The sequence below is a fragment of the Lynx rufus genome, unplaced genomic scaffold, assembly GCF_022079265.1.
Source record: "Lynx rufus isolate CCGP_SWC_20201006 ecotype Redwood Valley unplaced genomic scaffold, mLynRuf1.p SCAF_4, whole genome shotgun sequence".
Lineage (NCBI taxonomy): Eukaryota > Metazoa > Chordata > Mammalia > Carnivora > Felidae > Lynx > Lynx rufus.
In genome coordinates, this window is record NW_025814856.1 from 147,135,978 (window position 1) to 147,160,986 (window position 25,009).

Here is a 25,009-nt window from a genome sequence, read left to right on the forward strand (position 1 = left end):
TTTCTTCCTAGCCTCGGACTCTGATTTCACTGATATGCCACCAGGGAATTAGGGAAAAGAAGGTTTTTGTTTTGTTCTGTTTTCTTGGTGAGTAGCCTAGAGTCTTAAGAATTTTTGTATAACCTTGATAGCAGCACAGGAAAAATCCCCTCAGCAGCTAATGAACGCTATTTGTTCTCTTAACGATTCTGATTCACACGGAGTCCAATGCGACTGTGCCGATTCCGGTTTTCTACTAAAGGTAAAAAGATAAAATGACTTTTAGGCCATTGGCATCATTCTATACCTTTCAGTGGATTAGACCTGACATATTTACAGCCCGAGACGTTCTTTTTGTTTTCAAAGGAGTTATATAGCTTTCCTTTTCAGTCTTCCCTCCTCCTTTTTCTTGCTTCCTCGCTTCTCTCCTTTCTCCTTAAATATACACCCCTATAAAGCACTGAGCGTATCATCTAGACTTTGGCCATCACCACTGCTGAGGCAAAGCTGAAGTTATATATCAACAAAGCACCCACCATCATGTGGGGGGGGGGTCACAAGTTCCCAGGCCTTGTCACCCTTGACACACTGACAAGGAAGTCCTGCTGTGATGTGTTTAAGGGACAGTCGGCCCCTGCTTGAGCAAGAGCAGAAACCCAGGCCTTCTGTCCAGAGAGCTAAGTTCGGTCCCTTACCCTAATTGGAAGGGCGTCCTGATTTTTTTACGCGGAGACTGTGTGCCTTCTTGGGAGATGCAGTGAAGAGAGGTATGCTTTCAAATCCCCTCCGTCTCATGTGGCTCCCCCAAATCGTCTCAACAGAGAGTGCGAGAGAAGTGGGCAGATCTCAGCGTAGTAATAGCAAACAACAAGTTAATAACTATGTACTTTAATCTTCAGCGTTCATAATTGCACAGAGTGTCACGGATCACTTAAATAATACATGTCCGTTAATCTAATGAAGAAACCAGTAAAGTAGAACGTTTGGGACGGTCACTTGAGCATGTAAAAACTGTCTGCGAGTGACACTTAACACACAAAGAGCAGAAACAGAACAGGTCTTTGAGGGGTAGTTATTTAAAATCCTTACCAACAGGCAAAGCACCATGGAGAAACACACATAAATATATTCAACCTGCCAGACGCCTCAGCTAAACGCGCAGCGATTCTAATAGGTTTGGCTGCAGCGACTTTCCACATATATACAGTAGGTTCTAAAACACTAGGGGGGTTTGGTGATTGGAATGCAGTGTAGGAACAAAGGGGGCCTATCGTCACTTTCAGAACAGAATCGAGTGGGGAAATCTAAACTCCTGACCAGTCAACTTTAAAATGGCATAAACAGAACTTTGTTACAGAGAGAGATGGGTTTTTTTTTTTTCCCTTGAAAATGTATATGTGTCATAAATGGCTGAAAATCTTGTCCATGCTAGGGGAAAGTTGAGGGTGGAAAATTGGCATTTTTAAAAAATCTATGCTGTAAAGAAAATAAAAAGCCAGAGCATTCTGGCATTAGCAAAAGGCTGAACTAAGTTCTCAGGCAATAAATTTATGGGGAAACATGACAGGCTCCTCATTAAAGCTATGTGTACGTTGGCTGAATTTTATACAAGATTCTTGAATCTTGTGGAAAATTGGGTACGGCTTGACATCTGAACAATGTCCCTGGTTTGTTTGATTTCTAAAGCATCGGAATATGTTGCACTTTGGAAATCAAGTAGAGAAGAATAAACACACTAAAACAGAACTGGGCTGAATCTTAAAGTTATTTTTCCATATGTCTCTATGAGATATTTATTACCTTTGTTTCTCTTACAAACTACGCACCCCCCCCCCCGCCATGCTAGAAATACTGCGGTGCCTTCTCTTTTTCCAGTTGTTTTTTTTTTTTTTTTTTTTTTTTTTGGTGGCGAGAAAATAGTCCCGTTAAGGCAAATCTTACCCAGCAGCGGTAACCACCTAAGGATAGGCAATTTTCAGTTGGCTTTTCAGAAGCTGGTTGCCATGACAAAGAGGACAATTTATTCCTTGGTCCCTTATCACAGCTACAGATCACAGACCATAAAAATTAACAAGGCTCTTTCCCTTTTCCTGATGATTTCGGAGTTCCTCATCCTTACCTGAGGTCTTTTGTTCCCCCAATTAAATGGAATGAATGTCAGTCATCTAGCAATTCAATTAATGCTGATTCAAAATTCTGGCCCAAACCAGAATCTATAATCACAACCTCCTAATCACAGCTCAGTCGTGAGAATGAAAAGTAAGCAGGAAATTGCACTAATTACTCAATTAGACTAATACTGTATTTTTAAGCCAAGGCTTAAAGGGGCTGTCGGCTCTGACAAAGGACCTCGGAGTCGTCCTCACCATGTGTGCCTGCAGTGGCCCGATTGAGGCTGATGTTTTCAAGTGGCCGTAATTTCTATCCATCTAAGACGGATGGACCTGAGCTGGGGAATGGAAATTTACAACCGATAAGCCAACCATGAATGAGGGGCAGGTCGGGGAGGGCAGGGGGGCTTCACCGGCTCTGAACACAGGCCCGAATAACGGACAGGGCTCTTCTGGAGGAAGCCGGTGGCCCATGTGAAGGTGGCTGAGCACACGTCAGCACAGTGCTGGTTCCAGGAAAACATCTGGTGGGGAGCAGCACTCAGGAAGTGTGAGAGTGGCTCTAGCAAACCTCAAGATTGAGCAATGCTCAAGGTGCCAGCCTCCAAACTCACCACGGAGCCTGCGGCGTGTGCCGGGCAGAGAGCTCCTCAGCCAGGGGGCCCGCCCCTGGGGGTGGCTGAAAGCTGAGGATCATCCACCCCCAGGGACAGCTTCTGGGGCTGCAAAGCCCACCTGGACAACCTCCACGAAGCCAAGAACAGCGAGTGAAAAAGAACTGGCTGGGAAGAACGTACCAGATGTGCCCGAAGAACTTACAAAACAATGCAGGATATGAACCAATATAAGCTGGACCTAAGTAGAAAGAAAGAAAAAAAAAAAGCCCCCAAAATTAGACTCTCTTTTCTTACTCAGGTTCAGAAACTTAAATATTCTGTAAACAACAGGGAAGACACTAGAGCCTGCCATGCGTCTGGTTTTTGTAACACTCCCCCCGAGTTGGATGCAGGAAGGGAGGCGGACACAGAGGAAGGAGGGCCCATCGCACATGGCGTCGTCTTTCCTCTGCAGCAGTTGCTGAAAATGACCAACTTGGGAACTGCTCAGGGGTTCCGAAAGGAGACAAAGTATTTATTTGACTAAGACGGGCAAAGTCTTTACTTCCAGGGTTTGCCTTGCAGGTGGCCACTGCTGAGCGAGCGGGGATTCGGGGGGCCACCAGGGCCCCTGGCGGGCGGGTTCTGACCGCTGCGGGTGCCTGGAACCTTGGAGTCTCTTCTGGAGGCATTAGCTTGGCTCAGCCGGCCTGCAGGAGGCAAGAAAGCAGGGAGCAGAGCTGCAAGAATGACTCCAGGGACGATCTGCCAAGTATACTTTTAAGCTAATGAAGTCGTACGGTATAACCACTTGCAAGCTAATGAAGCCCTATTCAGCATCTACTCTAGGCTAAACCCTACTCTTCATCCTTGGAGGTAGGGAAGGGGCAGGGACGAAAGGAAGCCCAGAGAGCTTCCCCCCCCCCCCTTCCTCTCCGTTATCCCAACCAACTTAGTCTGGCCTTCATTTCTTCTTGGTAGAGACGGGTACAGGAGTGATTAGGGGAAAGACAAGAGAAAGTAATGTGCTCAAGGGAAGGTTGGACGTGCTTTCAAGGTGCCCAGAAGCTGCAGAGGGAAACAAAACCTGCGGGAGAGGAAATCTAAGTGCCTCAGCTTAGCCTCTCAACTCAGCCTGAAACGCATACCTTATCTGAATGATAAGTCCTTTCTCTCTATTGGCAATGCCTAATTCTCCCCACAACCTGGGATCACCTCCCCTTGCCCCCGCCCCTCCCCGCGCGGCACCCGCACACTCCCCATGCCCTGCAAATAACGTAAGAATCTGAATATAAGAGATCAAGCTTTTCATATGACGATATTCCAAGCCGCAAACCTCAAAACGTTCTACACAAAACGTTCTCTACCCAAAACGTTATCTCTACAGGTCAAAATATCTTACTAGGATGGTCCGTAGGACCCTGCTCCTCTTCCAGGTAATATTCTATCTTTTTCAAGTCTTCTGGGGTAAATCTCCATTTATTCTCAGCTGGTGGAGGCGGCACCTTGGGGCTGGATCGTTTCCGGGCAGAGCCAGAAGGAAGGGGCTGCTGGCAAGATGCTGGCAGGGAACCCGTAATCAGTCCTTCTGGGAATTTCTGAGCTAAGACTTTTAGACCTAGGTGTGGAAGAGCATCAGAAAAAGCGGCATTAACACGGTGAGGCTACGGTGAAACCTGGAAAGCTGGAAAGGAGCCTGCGTGTCTCCTGGTCTTTGGTCTGCTGGCCCAAGCCAACACAAGGACGTGAAATCTTAACTGCTTCGCCATTAAGTAAATTACACGAGAAACATGGTGGTTAGGTGGGATTCTGTGAATTCCGCCAGAAATCCTTCTGCTCCAGTCTTCAGCCTTAAGGCTTGCTTACAGAGCCCTAAAGCAACAGCATTATTTCTGGAATTAAAAACATGTGCCGATGGAGCTAACGGAAGTTTCACATAACTCCTGACCCCTTGCAGCCAGCCAGCACGGTTGTCTCTCTTTCCAGAATTCTTAATTCTGCGCGTGGAGAGGAAAAGGGTGACGGGGGAGGGGTTGAAGGACTCTGAGTCCAACTCTCTGTCTTTTCAGTCCTAAGCAGAATACAGCCCACTCACCTCCGGAAAGCATGAAGAGGTTCTCAAATCCCCGCTCACACATGGTGGTGGCCGCCTGGCTGGCCAGCCTCTCGTCGTCGTCGTACAGAATGATGATCTTGCCGTGAGCATTTTTCTAAGAGTCACATGAGTTAAGGTCCCCCCCACACTGAGCTCAGGCTCCTAGACTCTAAAGAAACCCCCAGGGAACAAAGAACCGTCAAGGCTCCCGTTTCTGAGTTCAGAGAACGTCGGACAACCCCATCACCCCAGCAGTTACTGGGTTTTTTCCTCTCGTGGAAACCACACAGGCTGGTAGTCTTATCTTTTAGAAACTAGTATTACCACGGTCCAAGACAAAACTAGCTCCCTGCTTGATGCCTTTTGATTCTTGTAGCTTCACAACCTTGAAAAGTTAAGTATTAACAACCTCCATTCCACAGGTGTGAGGAAATAGAAAAAAAGCCTGTGTGCCCCACGTGTCTACCGTGGCCTTATTTATAATAGTAAAAAAAAAAAAGGGAACCACCCAAAAGCCCACTAGAGAGGAACAGTTTAGTAAATCATAGTAGAGTATATAAGATGAGATAATGTAGTGCAAGCAAAAAGGAGTTGACAAAGAGCATGGGGAAATACACTGTACTACGGCAAGAGGAAGAGTCAAAATACTAAATTATACATACAGTATGATTTCTACTCTGGTTTTCAAAAGAATACATAGAGGACAATCTGAAATAAAGTATGCAAAAAACATAATCGGAGTTGTTCGATGGTGATTATCAGTCTTCCTTTTTAGATCTTCCCGAATTGAAATTATTTTCTATTTGTGTAATTTTTGTAGGCAAAAAAAAAAAAAAAAAAAAAAAAGTAAAATTTTAAGAAGGGAAAAATTTAAAACAGAGGGAAAAAAATTTCCTTAAGTTTTACTTGGGAAAGCTTTCTGGGGGGAAAAAAACAAAAGTCTTAGGACTAACTCTCAATAGATCACAGCCTTTCACCTAATGTGTTTTGGCCCACTGCAGGATGGCTTAGAAACATCTGCAAGGATAGTCAGGACACTCAGCAAGAGCTAAGAACCCAAATTCTAAAATATGCTAAGTAAGCTAATTAATATCAAAGGTCCTTCACAGAGGTTTTTTCCCTAGGAGCATGATTCATGGCAACAAGTTCAACTCGTACAGTCCTCAAACCACCCAACTCCATAAAATGCAACAAAGGATACGTATTCAAGAATGTCATTTGAATAAGGGTTCATTGTCCTAGACAGAGTTGCGATGGGGTAACTGTAAGCTGCGGAGAGAAGAAAAAGCTTAGGACGTTTGTTGCTTTCTGTACAATTTTGCCCCAAATTCCTGCCTGGTTTAAACTCTAAGAGTTCAGGGGCGCCTGGGTGGCTCAGTTGGTTAAGCGTCTGACTTCGGCTCAGGCCATGATCTCGCGGTTCGTGGGTTCGAGCCCCGCGTCGGGCTCTGTGCTGCCAGCTCAGAGCCTGGAGCCTGCTTCGGATTCTGTGTCTCCCCCGCCCCTCTGGCCCTCCCCTGCTCACGCTGTCTCTGTCTCTTTCTCAAAAATAAAGAAACATTAAAAAAAATTTTTTTTCAAGTCTAAGAGTTCAAAGAAATACAGTTTCAAAATCAATAAGCCATAAACGTGGACACGTTTTCGAGAGAAAAGAAACAGGACACTATGAACAAAACATGAAGCTTCGTGTCACCGTTTCTGACAATTAGCACCAGGCCCCAGGGCCATCTGAGAATGTCCCAAGCCTCTCTCAGAGCATTACGGTACAGCCAACGTACAGGTTCCCATGGTGGGTTTGGTTAACACGTCACTTCCGGAATTGCTGACCCTGGGATGCGGCTCAAGCTGGCCTGGACTAAAGAATGGGCTCTGTTCTTGGGACTGAGATGCTAGAACGTCCCCTCTCTCTTACCTCCAACGATGTGGCACTGTTGGTAGGAATCTCTGTCTCGCACATCTAGCAGCAGGAAGGGGCAGTCGGGATAAGGTCGGTCTTTGGTGTTGGGCTCGGCTTTCTTCACTAGCCCTTTGTCTAGATCCAGTTCCCCGACACCACTGATGACGCTGCAAGTGAAAAGCAGGTCGTCAGAAACCACTCAGGGGTGAGTGGCTTCAAGGTCAAATGCGTTTCTTCAGAATAGCGAGAGTGCTCAATGTCTTTCAAAGGGCACGTCAAAGAAAAAGGAAAATGGATATGGTGTCTCAGTTCTGTCTCTGAATGCACGACCCTATGGATTCCTATTCTATCACACTGGACCCCGAGGAAGGGACCCATGTGTCCGTATCACCTTCAGAGAATGCATGTTAGGTCATTAGCATGGCTGAGGGGACAGAGACCGTAGGGCACATGCTGCCTCCAGCAACAAGAGCAGCATTCAGAGAAAAGAAAGAGGCCAACAGTTGGTCTGATGGAATGTGAGGAGTGTAAGAAAGCAGAGCGAAAGGGAAAGAATAAGGTTGATAGGACAGGAAACGCGGAGGCCTTCTATGTCCGTCATACGTAATACAAACCAACAGCAACGTTTTAATGTATTCCATCTACTTATAGGGTGACCTAGCCGATACGTATTTTGAACCTTAATATCGTCAATAGTTATCTGTACTTATTCCCAGGTTATAGGTCACAGCGTTGAGGTTGAAGAGGCTTCCAGATTTGGTGGCATTCGTATAATGAGACAGAGGAAAAACGAGGATCGAAGTGAGTGAGTTCACCATTGACAGTTCTGTTTCTAAGGTCGTAAGATTGGTCGCCGTATTCAGATTGGAGGCGAAATGTAGTAAAAACACGAATCAAAGGAATAAGAGGAGTAGGCGTTATGAATAAGACGGCAGGTAGTGAAATATCTGTATTGGAATGAAAAGGGGACTCCTTTCCCAGGCAACTGTGAAGGCTTGTGTGCCGGACCACACGCCAGCACGCACTGATGTCTCCTCTCCCGGCACGGCAAATCAAATTCTGCGTCTAAACCTCGATGTCACTCGATGCCACAGAGCGCATATTTCGTTGAACCAAAGGAGAAGAAAATCTGCCTCATATGAAACCGCGTCCTCAACGGAAGTCCCGTTGGTCCATCTCGTAAATGCAATTTTCAAGTTCTTGCGAAAAGTAGTCACAGAAAAGTAACAGCGGTACCGATGATGGCAATTCTTTCTCTGGTAGACCTGGTTTCTCGACTACAGTTGTTTTCGCCATTGTAGAAGGGATGGTTATGTGCGGAAAATCAGCACCGTCTTATAATCAATGCCTAGTGTTTGTGAGAAAAGGGTTGCATCACAGCAAGAAGGACCCATCACATGCGGTTTGCAAATCGACACCGAGGGCTGCTTCCCCGCTCCTTTGCACCTGTGTAATAGCAGAGTATGGTGTAGGGCACTCTATTTTTCTTCTGATCTCAGACAGGGTAATTATAAGCTGCAGCAGACAGAAAAGGGGGTGGGAGTGGGAATCAAAAGATGGGAGATGTAAAGCTGAGTCCTAATAGCAAACCTGCACACAGGAAGGCTGAGAAGAATGGAATTAAGGAGCGAAAATTAATGCTCTCCTATCAATATATTCTTACCTAAACGCACCGAGATGCTGTGAAAAGATTCAGGCGATGGCGTTTATATCAAGAGAAAATAGAGGGGCTGGGATGAAAATGTGGGACTTGACTACTGCCAGTCTGCTTCTAAGGCGATTATATCACTGAAACTGGTACCCAGGTTAGTATGAAGTAAAATACAGTGAAAACATGAATCTGATTAGCATACCTCTGCAGAGTCGAGCGACTGGAATCCCCGGCTCCCGCGCTGTTTGTGGACTGGACAGGGCTTGGCGACTGCTCCCCGGGGCTCCCCTTCCCGTTGGTCCTGGCACTGACTTCCCCATCGGGCTCCGAAGTCGCAGAATCATTGTCTAAAATTTGCAAATGAACAGGTATATTGGACCTCAGAGTTGATTTCACTTGTCGGGCAGTCCCACTGAAATGAGGTCGAGGCAAGGAAATCCTATCACGGTGATTAAATTGTCCCCTAAGTTCTAACACGTAAGTTCTCAAAACGTAGTCGCGGATCCCAGGAGTCCCCAAGACCCTTTCAGGGGGACCTGCGAGGTCTCTTTTACCGGGCTGATATTTGCCCTCAGGGTGCCAAAGAAGCAGTGGCTAAAACTGTGAGCGCCTTAGTAACACTCAGGGCAGAGGCACCAAGTTTGATTAGGAATTATCGTATTTTTTTCACCAACACGAATGCACTCAGTTAATAAATACAGCGGTCACATTTTAGCCAGTCCCTGATGGAGCTGCGATAATAATTCTATTAAGTCTCATCTTTTTTTTTTTTTAAACGTTTATTTACTTTTGAGACAGAGAGAGACAGAGGATGAACGGGGGAGGGTCAGAGAGAGAGAGGGAGACACAGAATCTGAAACAGGCTCCGGGCTCTGAGCTGTCAGCACAGAGCCCGACGCGGGGCTCGAACTCACGAGCCGTGAGATCATGACCTGAGCCGAAGTCGGACGCTTAACCGACTGAGCCACCCAGGCGCCCCTATTAAGTCTCATCTTTAAGTATACGCCTTTTTAACATTCTGTGTAATGACATCGGGGGCCCACATACGGTAAGTCTGCTCCATACCAAGATAACCAAGATACCACTGGGGTCTCAAGGGAAAGTGTTAGTGTGATTGTTGCTGCTTTTGCCCTGCACACCATTTTTACCCGGAAGAAAAACTGACAGGAAAATTATAGTTACTTAGACTCGTGCACGTGGCAGACATTCTCTCAAAAAATGATCTAAGTGAACTTGTCGTTTCAAGGAAAAAAACAACTGATGGGCTCTGTTGTAGCGACTAAATCCTACCCCAAAATCAGAGTTTTGGAAACTAGCTGCCCTCAGGAGCTTGGGTGCCTCCCCGTACTTAATGACTTTTCTGATACAACAGGCGATGACGTTAATAAGTGTGATTTTTTTTTTTAATTTCTTTAACGTTTATTTATTTTTGAGACAGAGAGAGACAGAGCACGAACGGGGGAGGGACAGAGAGAGAGGGAGACACAGAATCGGAAGCAGGCTCCAGGCTCTGAGCCATCAGCCCAGAGCCCAACGCGGGGCTGGAACTCGCGGACCGCGAGATCGTGACTGAGCTGAAGTCGGACGCTTAACCGACTGAGCCACCCAGGCGCCCCAATAAGTGTGATTTTTTAGATGTTGTGTAACGAACAAAATTTGTCAGTATTTGGAAGATCTTCCTAACTCGGCGAATCAATATTTTCCAAGTGGCCAAAGAGTGAGGTTATAAAATTATGCGTGGGTAAAAAGCTTCGTTCAAAGTACAGGACAGACCAATGAGCTTAAGGTAATGGAATCCAAACCATGCACTGATCCGGTTTCAGATTCCACATTACAACTAACCTTTAAGAAGCTACCGGTTGTCAAATTTCAGTACAGCCTCAAAGATGTGTATCCATAATTATCTGAAAGAGCTATTAAAAGATTCTCTTTTTTTTTTTTTAATTTTTTTTTAACGTTTATTTATTTTTGAGACAGAGAGAGACAGAGCATGAACGGGGGAGGGTCAGAGAGAGGGAGACACAGAATCTGAAACAGGCTCCAGGCCCTGAGCTGTCAGCCCAGAGCCCGACGCGGGGCTCGAACTCACGGACCGCGAGATCATGACCTGAGCTGAAGTCGGCCACCTAACTGACTGAGCCACCCAGGCGCCCCAGATTCTCTCTTTTCAACTACAGGTCCGTGTGAGGCCAGAGTTCCTTCGTATACGTCAATCCAAGAGCATATTGCCACAGAGTGAACGCAGAAGATCTGAGAATCGGCTGTCCACTCTTAAGTCAGATGAGGAGGTTTACAAGAAGATGGGAAACAAGGCCATGCTCAATAAACTTTTTGTTTGTTTTGGCAACACAGCTATTTTGCATTAAAATGCCAGTTATGCATGTCATGGGCTTAATATCACTATTTGTAAGTGAAATAGTGAATACATATTTTTAAGCTCTCAGTTAAAATTTTTTAATGCCTTAAATATCGAGAGAGGGGTGCCTGGGTGGCTCAGTCGGTTGAGCGTCCGACTTCGACTCAAGTCATGATCTCATGGTCCGTGAGTTCGAGCCCTGCGTCGGGCTCTGTGCTGACAGCTCAGAGCCTGGAGCCTGCTTTCGATTCTGTGTCTCCCTCTCTCTCTGCCCCTCCCCCGTTCATGCTCTGTGTCTCTGTGTCTCAAAGATAAATAAACATTAAAAAAATTAAAAAAAAATATCGAGAGATATAATCACCCACACCAAAACTATTTGAGGTCCTCGATAATTCTGAAGCGTGCGGAGGGAGACTGTACCAAAACGTTCGAGAATTTGCAGTTTCAATTGGTATGATGAGCGAAGAAAGAAAGATAAGAGGCCTCGTTATTAAAGAGGACACTAAAATTTATTTTTCATATGATATAATCTACCTAGAAATTTCAGGAGAATCCTCTGAGAATAAGGGAAATAAGCGTGCACATAGATAAAGAAAAGAAACTAACAGGCAAACAGTTTTTCCCACATGCCAATTAGAAAGGAACATGGAGAGCATCTCATTCCCAGTAACAACAGCAGATATAAGATATGTTCTCCTAGAAAACAGGACTATTAAGAAATGCAAAGGGCCCGTACAAACTTACATCCTTTATAGGTCTTAGACATATTTTACTTGAGAGACATTACAGAAAACCTGAATGAAGAGAGTGATGTATCTTCACATTCCTGACTGGGTGACAAAAGTGAAACGATGTTAATCCTTTCCAAATTTCATTTTTAGTCCTAAAACAATCCCAATGGGGTTTTTGAAAAGCTTAAAGGGATTGTACAAATGAGAAGGAAAAAAAAAATACACACACACACACACACACACACACGTACATACGGGTAATTTGGAGAACATGCCTTACCAAATAGTAACATATGTGGCAAAGATAAATGATCAAAACAACGCAGAACCACAAACCAGAACAACGGGATATAAGAGAGAACACAGAAACAAATCCCAGAATATACATAAAAGCTAACATATATTAAAGGTAACATCGCAAACGAGTGGGTAAAGGGAGAACACTTGCATAAATGGTGGTGGGATAACGTGTCACCTCTCTAGAAAAATCAAATTTAGATAACCCCCTCACATCATATGCCACAATACGTAACAAGTGGATTAATGTAGGGAGAAAACCCAAACCACCAAGCAAGGTAATAGAAGAAAATATAGGTGAATAATTTATCTTAGCTTGGATGTTACGAGTCTAAGGCAATAAAAGAAAGCACAATGCGAAAGGCTAATAGATTTAATCACATAAAAATGCAAACCTTGTGGATGTCAAAAATGAACACCAAGAAAATTAAAAGGTGAGTAACAAATTAGGAAAAACATCTATGACATATATGCATTAGAAAAGCTTAATATAGTGAATTTACAGAATTAAAAAAAAATTAACTAGTGCTTTAATTGGAAAAAGATCATGTGCACCAGGTAAAAATGCAAACAAGATAAATTTGTTAATATGGAAAGGAAGTCCCTTCCCACTCCTGACCTCTAGGCCCTCAGGCCCCCTCTTCCAAGGGAAACACCTGCACGTATTTATGCCTCCCTCCAGAAATAAAACAGCTACGTACTTTTGCACATATTTTATTTCCTCCCCTTTTTACATATCAGGAGAACACTATCCATACTGCTCTACACTTAGGTTCTTGGTTTGGTCGTTGTTTTATTTTTACTTAACGATGGAGATTTGGATTTGCAAACTTCACATTGTCAAGTGAAGCCTTTTCTCGTTTTCAAGGCTATACTTGTTTCCAATGTTTAACGAGACCCTAATGCACGGAGCTTTTCCAAATCAGTAAAAGATGAGCGTTCCGTGAGAAAAAAAGAATGGGGAAGGACAGGTAATGTTCTCAGAAGAAGAAATGTGTGTGGCCAATAATCGCACACATACACAAGGCTCAGTTTCATGCCCGGAGAGATTCAAAAGAAAATGATCAGATACTACTTTTGACCCATCAAGTTGGCAAGCATGTGCAAAAATGATAATTCTTCGGCACTTCCTGGGATGGGGAGGAACAGGTCTTCTCATTTATTTGCTGGGAACGCAAACGGGGAGAACCATTCCGGAGACAGTGCGGAATCAGTGCTTGAGCGTCTGAAAATGGTTCCGCCCTTTGACCATCTGCAGCAAAATTTATCTACAGGGAATAATCAGAACCACACTCATGTTTACGTATTTACACAGCAGCATTATTTTAGAAAAGTGAAAAATCAGGAAAGCTGTCACGTCCGGTAGGAGAATAGTTAAATCAGTTATGGTATGTCCAAAGGACGGACATTATATGACGACACAACCTTTACGATCAAGCTTTTGAAGTCTATTCAATGACACAGGACAGGAGGCATGATGAAATGCTAATCTGGAACAGCATAATTCAAAAGTATGCACAAAGAATATGGATTCGGGTGCGCAGTTAGGGGGAAAAGTAGAGCAAAATGTTAACAGGGATTATTATTTTAATTTTCTTCCTTACATGTTTTTTGCAATTTTCTAATTTTCTAGAAATATACTTTGAAGTCAGGAAAAAACAATAAACATCACAAAAGGAGGTTTTTTCCTCCTTCAAAAATAGCCAATATGCATACAATCTGTTCTACAGGCATTCCTGAGTGAGTTATTATTCTGTGTAGAGCACTAGAAAAACACTAATATTACTCACACATTATGGTGTCCTACTTTACAAGAGCCTATTTTGCTGTGCAAATTTATCTCAGAAGAGAAAATTGCATGTGCCCATATGTTCTGGTGCTGTAATCTCTGTGAATTCAAGGACCAAATCCAGGTACTTATATAACCAGGTTAAAATTGGGAGTACTTGTATGAGGAGACTCAATTATCTCTGTTACAAAGAACCCTTATTTCTCTGCCGTGTGAGAGGCATCTGTCAAAGATAAATTCCTGTCTTTGTCAGATGCTCTTTATCCTCCCTAACAAAAACAAGCCCAGGGAAATGACAGTTAAGTTGCACAAAGCCAGTGTTCGAACTTCCTGAGAAACTGGTCTTGAAATCCGAAGTCAAATTCCTGGCCTGCATCAACCTTAACAAAACATATTCCCCTTCAATAAACAGCCACACGTTGATGGTTGAGGGCCTGAGGATAGAATAAAGACCTTAACTCTGCGTATTCTTTTCATGACAGTGCCACTGAGAGGTTTTATTTTCGACTTGGCATTTAAGAAAGGAAACCTGGAGCTGGAAAGCTATCTTCCCAGCCCTGTCTCCAACCTAGCACCTACGCCTCCCGAGGTCATCGCCAGGCTAGATGACGCGATTCTCCAAACCGGCTCTCCGTGCCTTTGCTCAGGTTGCAAGACTCTCGCCCGTCACTTGCACCTGTTCAGATCCTACCCTCTGTTATGGTCCAGCTCACAGGCTTTAAGAAAGCCTCCCTGGGTTTTCTAACTGGAAAGTACCCTTCCTTCTTCAGAACTCCCAGAGCGAAGACCCTGGTTATGAGCGGAGACTCGCAGATTTGTATCCTACGCCCCTCCCTTACTGGCTGTATCCCCTTGAGCAAGTCGTTTAACCTCTGAGGCTTGGGCTTCTCATCTCTAAGCATTTGTTTCTTCCAGAGTCTCTGGTAAGGTGAAGTAAGAAAGCTGCGTGAAGTGCTTAGCAATGTATATTTAACGAATGATGACTTCTTTCTAATCCTTCATTATGAATTTCTGCCACGTTAGCAATTTTGCGCTTCTGTTCTCATTTTCCTCGCCCAACATGCACACATGCGCGGACGTGTGCACACGCGACTACCCACTCCATGTGAGCAGGGCTGTGTCGTCTCTGTAGTCTCCTAGCACCTAATTCTGTGACCTGTACGTAGGTAGAAGGCACTAAAAATATCCGTTGAGAAAAAGTAATTGGTATATTAAACACACACAGAACGTTTCAAACCACGAAAACACACCGGCCAACCCACCACACAAAAAAACATTAACAACTACAAATGTTAGCGCTGGAAAACCAGATGGCTTTTTAAAAGACAGAAGAATGAACAATTAAAGCACCAGAGAGCATGTCTCGGACGGTAACAATCTAATTTCAAATAGATATATCGAAGTCCCAATTCCCCGTGGACACAAGAACAAAGGCGGACAGGGCGAGAACTTCGGTCACACGGTCAATCGGTTATTTCCCCCACGTCCTCAATTCTCATTACCTTCTAGCCTTTGAATCTCTTCAGCTGTCACTTCCAGTGTTTGATCAGATAGGGAAGCAACCTGGATGACCTGATAGAAAAAAAGAATGAAATATGTAGATGTGTTTATGTTTGTTAGTCTTTAAACAGAGGCAATTCTGTCTTTAACAAAAGACGAGGAAACGTCAAAGATCTCTTGTTTCAAGAAACTGTCAGGGTCCTCCACTGGAGACTAAATCTCAGGCCTCCTTACTTTTGAGGAGCGGGAATTACACCGCAGATGATCATTCCAGAAACACAGATTCGTTTAAAACATCACACAATAAACCTAAAAGTCCAAAAGGATAATTTAGGACAAGAAACATGCGTAAATGGTCATACACATTCCAGTCCCAACATAACACACAATACTTAACCGTGACAGAATTGAATCAGCAATTTGACATTCAATGAAGAAATCAATGTCTTATGAATATATATATATATATTTTTTAATGTTTACTTACTTTTGAGAAAGAGAAAGAGAGAGCGGGGGTGAGGGGGGAGGGACAGAGAAGGAGAGGGAGACACAGAATCTGAAGCAGGCTCCAGGCTCCACGCTGTCAGCACAGGGTCCCAATGCGGGGCTCGAACTCACAAACTGCAAGATCATGACCTGAGCCGAAGTCAGACGCCCAACTGACTGAGCCACCCGGGTGCCCCTGAATGTATTTAGCACAACACGGTATACCCCCCCCCCCCCACGGTTTTTAAAGCACTTTTCACAGCTCGGCTCATAAGACCCATGATCCACCACGTCAATGAAACTCTAGAGACCAGAATTCTAGATTCGAAACATGAAATTAAAGCGTGCAAGGAAAAATACAACCTAAACCATAAATGCGACGATTTAAAAGTAGAATGCACATTTTACTTTATCAAATTCTTATCAAAGAAGATAGCTCACACCATCCTTGAATGAGCACACACAGCACACCTCTTAATCCTCCCATGGGTGAAATGTACAGACAGAAGAAACCCTTCTGCAAATATTACCTAGAGTGGAATTTAGAAATACACTCACATAAACCGGCACTCATTAGAGTCTTTACCCCAATGGGAAGATCACTGAACTTACCAGCTGGGCAAAAGTTGTAACTTTCAGTCTCTTGAAAAGCTCATCTTTTTTGTATCTGTAATCTGAAAAGCAGGATAGGACAAATAATTTTGCAGGTATATTTTTCTTTCTTAGAGGTACTCGTTCTGTCTAGTCGTCGAGTTACATGGTATGATTTTCAAGTTATTTATATGCTTTTACATATATTATCAAATATTTGATCCTCATGACATCCTCGGAATTAAGTGTGGCAGGTATGATTATCATCTCTTCATTTTTTTTCCCCTTTGCTTCAGCTGGTAGGAGGCCTAGAGTTGAGTTTATAAGCCACCCTTTTGTGTCTAGTGACTTTACCCCTCATGTCATTTCATCCATTTGCCATTTTCCTTTTACTCGGCTATCTCTCTTTGGACCGTGTTGTCTTGCATGCATGTTGTAAGACACTTTCAATCCTTTGCAGAACAGAGCAAGGAATAAACGTCTGCATCTTACAGATGAGGACAGAGACCCAGAGAAGCTGAGTTGCCCCAGGTCAAACAGTTGGTGAGACATTTACACCCTACTATTCTAACCCCGCCTCAAAGAGAGAACAATTCTGTTCCTGAGGTTACAAATTACACTGGAGACACTGGGACAACCTTTTTTTCTCCCCGGGGTACAATGCTGGGCACAGAGTTCTTATGCCTGGTCCTGATAATCTTCTCTATCAGTTTCTCTGCATTTCCACCTTCAGTAAAAATCCACACGCTCAGTTGTACGAGATGAAAAAGTTCCCGAGATCTATCAAGCAGCTGTGTGAATGTACTTACCACTACTGAGCCGAACACTTAAAAACGGTGAAGACGGTAAATTTTGTTATGTGTGTGTGTGTGTTTTACCTCAGTTAATAAAAAAAAAAAAAAATCATCCTAAAACATCCATATTTATTCTGCGCTATCTTTCTGGTTCTGACTCATAACTCAAAAGGGGGTACTTCTGCGCTTGTTAACATTTCTTCATATCACATCTGAATGGTCGTTTTAAAATTTTAGCCAATCTCACTTGATCTAATACCTGTCCCGTGGAGGCATGCTAAAAGTTAGCTTCCATGCAATTTTCTGAAGATGACTGCCGATTCTAAAGAATTTTTGGCATTGAACTTCCCCCCCAACCCCCTACACTCCACTACTCTTCTCCATTTTCATATTGGTGGTCACGACTCCTCAAGTATTGCCACATTATTTCAGAATCATTAAAGGTTAGATGGATAATTACTATGGCCTTCACAGCAAAAAAAGTCTCCTAAACCAAGACTCCTAGCAACAAAGGAAAGGATTAGAAGTATTTAAAACGATTTACCTGGTGTCACTAATCATTTCCGTGAATTTTCTAAAAACGAACACACAATGAACACTTTGGAGGATGATGTTAGCTTGGTTTACCAAACACTTTACGAACCATGGTCAGGAAATAACAGTACGTTAAAAACTAGCCTTCTGTAAATATATCAAGACTGACTGTTACAACGAATTAAAGCTTCTCTGTTCTGAGACGCCTCAAAGAGAGCGGTGTGGCTCACAACGAACCACTACTTCTAGAAAATTCTCAGGGTAGCTTCCTCTGGACACAACAAGGTAACAAACCTAGATGCAAAGGACCTTCCAAGACTCACCAGGATGCAGCCCCAGCAAGTTGGGCAGAAGCTTGCAAAAAAATCCAACTGAATAGCTACAGCATTCCTCTCAGTCACCACCGATTTGCCCACCAAAAGCCACTCACGTAAGTCAGAATGGTGATAAGTCAGCCAAGAAAGAGAGGCAACAGCTCTCGAGGGGTTTGCACTGCGGCATTCGTCCACTGATCTTCTTTTGGTACAAAGTTTGAAATACTTCCCCAATTCTTCACATGCGCAGTACAAAAGGTACACGTGCAAATCCCCTTTGACTACATACAGACGATCGCAAACCCAAACCAGGCTCTACCACATTCTACCCATTGGCATTTCTAGTACCCTCTAGGCACGAGCCGCCCCACCGTGCATTTGAGCCTGCACTCTACATACCTGGTTCTTGTTTAGAAGGACAGCCATCACTGGGACTTTCTGACATTATTACTCAGAGATAAAAGATCAAACTAGACGTCTGACAGTAAGTTTTAAATGTTATGGAAAAGGACGACTGGGAACACTCTGTCAGCCCGTCCTTGCAAGGGCGAACAGAGCTTTAAGAATGGAGCCTCTGCTCCCATCGTCGCTCCCCAACTCGGGGATGGAGACAAAAAATCCGAGTTGCAGATCCGTTATCAAGGTCTTCTTCTCCAGTAAGTCTGGAGTCTAAGTCTGACTCTCTCGAGTTACTGGAAGGACAGAGACCTGACTATCTAGGATGCTTCACGCTGGTGTCATCTAACCACCAGAAGCCAAGAATAGGCTTTGTGCGCGGTCAATAGGCACAGGGTGTCTGTTTTCTCGAGAGAGAGTTGAAAGAAGATTCAGATTACAAAGGAATTCTGCGTTTTCAGGGTTCTGTTAAAACACGTTATTAGCGAAGGGAAGCTGGGCTCACAGGGGAAGACAAATCAAAGGAAGTAACAGAACGAGGTTTGTGATTTCACAGAAAGACACGGCATCTAAGGTAACCCGAGAAAAGTGATGGATCTAGGGTGTCATGAAACAAGGCAATATTCTCCTCCCTTTCGGCCCAAAAGAACATCTACAACAGAAAATGGGAAAAGAGAAGGAAATAGCTTCCAAAACGTAGATCTCAAACCAGAATCTGAAGTAATTCTAGTCGGGGAATCAGCACAAACTGTGTGTGAAACAAGGTGAGAGGGGCCTCCTGTCTTACTAAAAGGAAGTCCGAAACTTCTAAAGAGGGAAGCAAACATTTTCAAGGACTCTATTCTAGAGGTATTTGGGGGGCGGGGGTGGGGTGGGGGAAGAGAAGCTCCATTTAAAGTTTAGATATTAAAGAAATCACATTGCGCTTTTAAGAAATGTTTTCAACAGGGCTTGGCAATCTGGGCGGAACGGGGCGTTTTCAGGGGACAAATTTTGGTGTGGACGTGAGAACTTACGCTAAGCTACGAATGGACAGAGGAGGCAAAAGGGGACCTCAAACCCAAACAGAAGCAGGCCGGCTGAACTTTACCTGCTGTGGATGAATTACGGGCGACAACAACGAAGCATGGGTGAGTAAATGAGACTTTTTTCCTAGTTGAAAACGTGACTGCATACTTAAAATATATACACTTGTGTCATGTATAATGGAATAAAGCGATAGCATCTAATATAAAGGACCCGAGAAGAAAAGGATACTGTGACGTGACACATTAAAAACCAAATGTCTAGAACATTAGCCCTCATAGCGAGACGTGGCAAATAACAGAGTCGGCATAAAGCTGTTCCTGAGTCCACACTGATGGCTGCGGTTTCTCGATACCCCAGCAATTCAAAAGAAGCAGAAACATTATCATTTAAATGAAAAGGTCTGCTGTGTAATAACAGAAGTTCTGGTGAATTCTGGATTTGTAGTATTCTCTTCCCAAAAGATGTCTATTACCAGAGGGAAGTCCTGAACTGTTAACCATCAGAGTGCCTCTTTACTACCGTCGGCTAAAGATTCCCCTGTCACTGGGCTCTTCTGCTGAGGATATGAACAAATCCATCTAAGAAAATAGATGTTCCTACTTCTTTAATTCTTGCCTTGATGTGTACACTTTACATCTATTTTGGACACAGGATGAAAAATTATGCTTTTGTGCAAGGGTAATGCACAAAACGACTAGTAGCATATCTTTGCAGATGAGTAGTTTTTAAGAAGGAACGCATGAAATATGATTTTTAATTAAAGGAAAGCAGAGACTGCAATGAATTTATAAGGCATAGCACCGCTTTAAGCTTTCTCCCTCACTCCTCTGTGTCTTTCATGGATACTGACTAATTTATACACACAAGGATGTTACAAAATAAGAGATAATATTATTCCCATCTCAGGAATAGAGAAAACTAAGAAAATGGGAAAGACCATGACCTTGGAAAAGGTCGTGGAGACTGCAGTACAATGAAACCAGAAGCTTGGACTCTTGCTGCTTAAGTAGAGCTCATTCTACATTCCAACACTAACATCTCCTATGGGATGGAAGTCGGGCAGAACTTGGCCCTCAAGCAACAACCTTAGCAGCTGGCCGGGACGGTACACGGCGTTTCCCACATCCTTCTAGGCACCTGCCAGGCTCACCCGCCTCCCACAGCTCTCTGCGCGTGTCAGCTGTAGGGAAGGGTTAAGGTTGTTAATAACCGACTTCTAGATGGGCTCCATTATCCCAAACCTTCAATAGGGTTACTCACTTTTTTTGATCTCTTCTAGCTTCTCAGTGTATTTAGTCATGCTGTTACCTAAAAAGAGAATAAGATAGGCTTTTTAACGGAAGAAAATGAGTAACTCTGTAAAAGCAGAATGGAGTACAAGTGTTCCCTGAGCCTCCCTATCCTGTTCTTACAGAACTACAGTAGGCAAATGGGCCACACATACTTAAGAGTCTTTTGGATTATACAGCATCATTAAGTGATGAGGAATCAAGGAAAAAGTTTTGGCCAAATAAACACGAGGCAGTACGGATGATCACTTTATATTTAAAAAAATTTTATTTTATTTTATTTTATTTTTTATTTAAAAAAATTTTAAACACTTATTTTTATTATTATTTCTAATGTTTATATATTTTTGAGAGAGAGAGAGAGAGAGAGAGACAAAGCACAAGCGGGGGAGGGGCAGAGAGAGAGAGGGAGACACAGAATCCGAAGCAGGCTCCAGGCTCTGAGCTGTCAGCACAGAGCCCGCCGTGGGGCTCGAACTCACCAACCTTGAGATCATGACCTGAGCTGAAGTCAGATGCCTAACCGACTGAGCCACCCAGGCGCCCCTGTAATTTTTTTTTTCAAGTCAAGGCTTTCCTCCTTTTTTTTTTTTTTTAAATTCCCCCATAACCTTTTCGTGGGGAAGATGTGCAGAAGAGAAGGAAAGAAGCAATGATCTCTGAATGTCTAAAATGTGCCGCTGTGGCTACCCAAGCAATCCCTTGCGCTGCACTTAGTCTTTGTGGTTTCCCTCGCTTTCCTGAACTTGGTCTTCAACTATTCATGCTGATGTTGCAGCCTGAACTAGACCACACAGTCTGTGCGGTAGTATTCATCACGGATTTGCTCTGCTGAGAAGAGCAGATTCCCACCACTGCGGAGAGCACCCAGCCTTCGTGTTCTACAGCCTGCTTCTACAATACCAGGCTCTCGCCAAGGTGGTTTGGAGAGTTTCCACACCCTAAAACTGGGCCAGGATCGTTTTGGTTTCCGAAAGAACGGAGGTCTAGTTCCCAAGCGAGGGGCTATTATTTTTTACTGGGCACGCTTCAGTTTGATTCAGTTCAGCACAGCAAGCTCTGCCTGGCATTTGAAAGGTACAGCAAAAAGGGAAAACCTGTCAAAAAGAATTTCTCGTTTCTACAATCGCGCTCCTAACTTTCAAGCCTTGAGAGGGGCTCGTCAGATTCAGTCCCAACTTCAGATAAAAGAAACGCATCCAGTTAATGGCGTGGACTGATGTTGTTAAGGACCATCCTGAACTTTTCTGCATGGCTGAGGTCAGAAGTAGAGAAAGAAAATTCTTGCTCTGAAACCCAAAATACCTTTTCAAAAAACAACTTACATCACGTTAGTATTAAATCTTCACTTATGAATCCATCCGGGAATAAAATTCTGCTGGGTTAAAAAAAATTTTTTTTTTTTTTCCCGTCTGAAGACACAACTCTCCGAATCAGGACAGAACAGCAGGACTCAGTGTAGTCCTGAAGTCAGGCTGTTGCGGCCTTCTGAAAGCTCAGAGAGACAGGACGGTAGTCAGGGCCGCGGGAAGGCCTGAGCCTTCTCAAGAGAGGCACTAAAAACGCCTAAGAGGTCCAAATAGCACCACAAACCAAGATTGGCATCAAATATGATCTTTTCTAGGTTCTTCAGACTGGAATGGATCTGAGACGAGACCAGATCTCCGGAGGGAACCAGGAATTCCTCCGGAACCTACTTCCCTCTCCCCCGCAATTTTGACCTGAGGCGGGAACCCCCCGTCAGCAGGGTAAGGGAAGAAGTGAGCTCTTCAGCGACCCGCCATCTTACTCGTCAGCTATTGTACATCACAGCTTTTGGTTCCGCGCTCCCGAGATCCTACATTTGCGTGTTTTTGGCGTGGCAGTTGGTTTCTTTTGGCTGGGGCAGCTTCAGGCAGTCTCCTCACAGGAGGCTGAGGTGCAGAAGAGATGACTGATTCGCTCAGTGACACAGCAAATTAGAAGCTAAGCCAGGATTAATATTCCCCACCTCCTTGTTTGTAACACGGCTCACAAGAACAACACCGCTTCTCTAGTTGTGTTGGTTCAAAAACACGGTTTCACCGTGAGGTCAATACGGAGGGAGTGTTACTTCCCTAACAGGGGCAGGTGGGAACCATTTTATGCTCCGAATTCCCCAAGGCATACCACGCATGGAAAACAACAGCCAGCCTTATTATATGGTCTTTATTATCAAAACATTACATTTCCAATCTACAGTGGAGTCCACTTCTCCATCAATTATCAACATTTTCGGACTCTTCCCTCCCCCCCCCCCACCCCCCGCGCTTCATCTTTGTAGCAACAGAGCCTCACAACAACCCAGTGAGGTAAGGCTGTCACTCCTCCTGTTTGTTTTTCCCACCGAAGGAGAAGGCAGGGAAAACAGTCTTTTGCAGAGGTGTACAATTACTTGGCACAATTAAGAACAGATCTGAGAGGGCTACCGAGAAGAAGGTCTTTTCATGACAGACATTCATTCTGTCCAAGTAGAGGGGGGGAAAAAGAAAATGGAGGATGTCTGCATTGTTTTAGCTGGAGGAAGACCCGGGGATGGCCGACTCATCGAGGCAAAAGGAAAAAAAAAGAAAATCCTTCAAAACGATGGTAGAAAGTACGAGATCTAGTATTTTACCCTCCTTCATACGCTGCTTGTATCTTAACTACACAGCTTATCTTACTGGATCTAATTGCATCTGAAAGCAGGTTTCTGACTACCTCTTAAAAAGGCTAGAAGTGAGTCAATTCCATAATTGGCTTATTTATAAATGCAGCTTTGTTTTATACAAGAGGAGTCTAAAAGACTATCGGCAAACCAGTTCTTTCTTAACTGAAATTACACGTTGCTGCCAGATAAATTTTCCTAGACAAGACTTTGATTAAAAAAAAAAGAAACAAACAAAAAAAAAAATGTCAGCGGCTCCCCGCTGCTTCGTGACTGAAGTTTAAACTCCTTGCTCCAGAGCTGAAGGCGCCGACGTCTCACCTGCCTCTTCAATCTTGCCTTAATTACTAAACTTGACAAAGTCTGCGTTGGTCTTCTGTTCTCTAACAGGTCATCTTGTCCATGTAATCATAATAGCTCACCCAGCTGGAAGTGACCTTTCCCTTCTCTGAACTTCTCCAGCACTCAGCTCCCCACTCACAAGGCATTTATCATCGCGCCGCCTTATTTGTGTGCAAGCCTTATCTACCTTCTGATACGGAGAGCCAAAGGCTGTTTACGCTCGTGCGCGCGCGCACACGCACGCGCGCACACACACACACACACACACACACACACACACACATAGAATGTCTATCTCTTCCGCTGTCTAGCACGAAAGGCACTCGGAGTCACTGGCTAAGTGAAATTTACTATGAAGACGTATTGTCTGAAGAATCCTTATAATAAATTCTTTTACAACACAAATAATCACATCCCAATTTGGCTTGGGTTTTTGTCCACCTGATTTGCTTTAAGCTCTGCACGACCTGATCTATTACCATCCATGTATGTACGATCTGTGTGACATCCGTATTGTTTCAAGACTCAGGTAGCCTCGAAATGCTTAAGGTGCTATTTAGCTTCTACTTAGCTTATAAACCCAACTCTATCAATAGTGTTACGCAAAGACAGAGTACAATCGATAAACTGGGTGACTCATTCATTAGACTTTTTCCCTTTGTTTCCTTATTATTTAATAACATTATTTGTACTGAGCCAGTACGAAAAGCAAGTGATTTTTGAGCAGCAGTAATCTAAAGTGGGCAAGATTTATAAGGCACGAACTCAGTTGCTAAGAGACAACTCCATTGCTTTATTTTTCTTCAATATTTCCCTCCTCTCCGGAGAAGTTCTTTTGGCTCAGAAGGAGCAGAGAGCGTGAAAAGAGGCACAGTGGTCCTTTGTTAATCTCAGTAAGTTATATGAGTATATAGTGCTTTCTGCTTTGTAAGAGGCTTTCACATACATTTCTTCCTTTGACATAAAAAAAAGGACAGAATTAAATACCAAATAAAAATGAAGAGTACCTAGTCCGTAATGAGTTTGAGTGCTTAAGACCAAGGCTATTAGCAAATATTCAGGAAAAGTAAAGACTAAAGAAGAAAACAGGAAACGACTAGCTTGTGGGGAGAGAACAAGAGTAATGTGAATTTACAAAAAAATTAACAACAAGGCTAGAAAAGACTAAGTGGAGGAAATCTAGAGAATTTTAGGAAACTGAAGACATTTCAAATATGAGACTGCGTCTAGACTGAAATGAGGGGATAAACGCAGGCGATAAAAGAGTGTGGGACACTGACAAAGGGAGAGCCCTGTGGTTTGGCAAGTGTCCCTGAATCGGCCTGCAGTGCTGCAGAACGGAAACCCACAGAGGGTGCTTGAGAATACACAAGAGCCCTGCGGTGGAGACTGAACAAAACGCCGTCAGGGATTTCATCGGAAGCGTAATCCATTCATGGCACAGTCTGGCAATGCTGGGGAGCGGGTAAGACACACCCAGGCACCTATGGAACAAAAGAAATATTTGAAGTTCAAAACAATTCTGCTATTTCCCGCCATGGCTATACATCAGTGTTTGGGTTTAGAG

The 25,009-nt window shown here is 43.8% G+C and overlaps 1 protein-coding gene across 1 annotated transcript in view; it reads right to left on the bottom strand.

The window, feature by feature from the left end:
* Positions 1 to 316: 316 nt before the first annotated feature.
* The window catches only part of CEP41 (centrosomal protein 41), a 48,075-nt gene continuing 23,382 nt past the window's right edge, over positions 317 to 25,009 (bottom strand). Inside the window, exons 3-11 of the mRNA XM_047096903.1 lie at positions 20,407 to 20,454; positions 16,101 to 16,162; positions 15,005 to 15,074; positions 8,532 to 8,676; positions 6,694 to 6,845; positions 5,983 to 6,050; positions 4,782 to 4,896; positions 4,089 to 4,304; positions 317 to 3,396 (exon numbers count right to left, since the gene is read on the bottom strand). Of these exons, the coding sequence (XP_046952859.1) occupies positions 3,248 to 3,396; positions 4,089 to 4,304; positions 4,782 to 4,896; positions 5,983 to 6,050; positions 6,694 to 6,845; positions 8,532 to 8,676; positions 15,005 to 15,074; positions 16,101 to 16,162; positions 20,407 to 20,454 (1,025 nt within the window). The 3' untranslated portion in view covers positions 317 to 3,247. The remainder of the gene's footprint in view (positions 3,397 to 4,088; positions 4,305 to 4,781; positions 4,897 to 5,982; positions 6,051 to 6,693; positions 6,846 to 8,531; positions 8,677 to 15,004; positions 15,075 to 16,100; positions 16,163 to 20,406; positions 20,455 to 25,009) is intronic.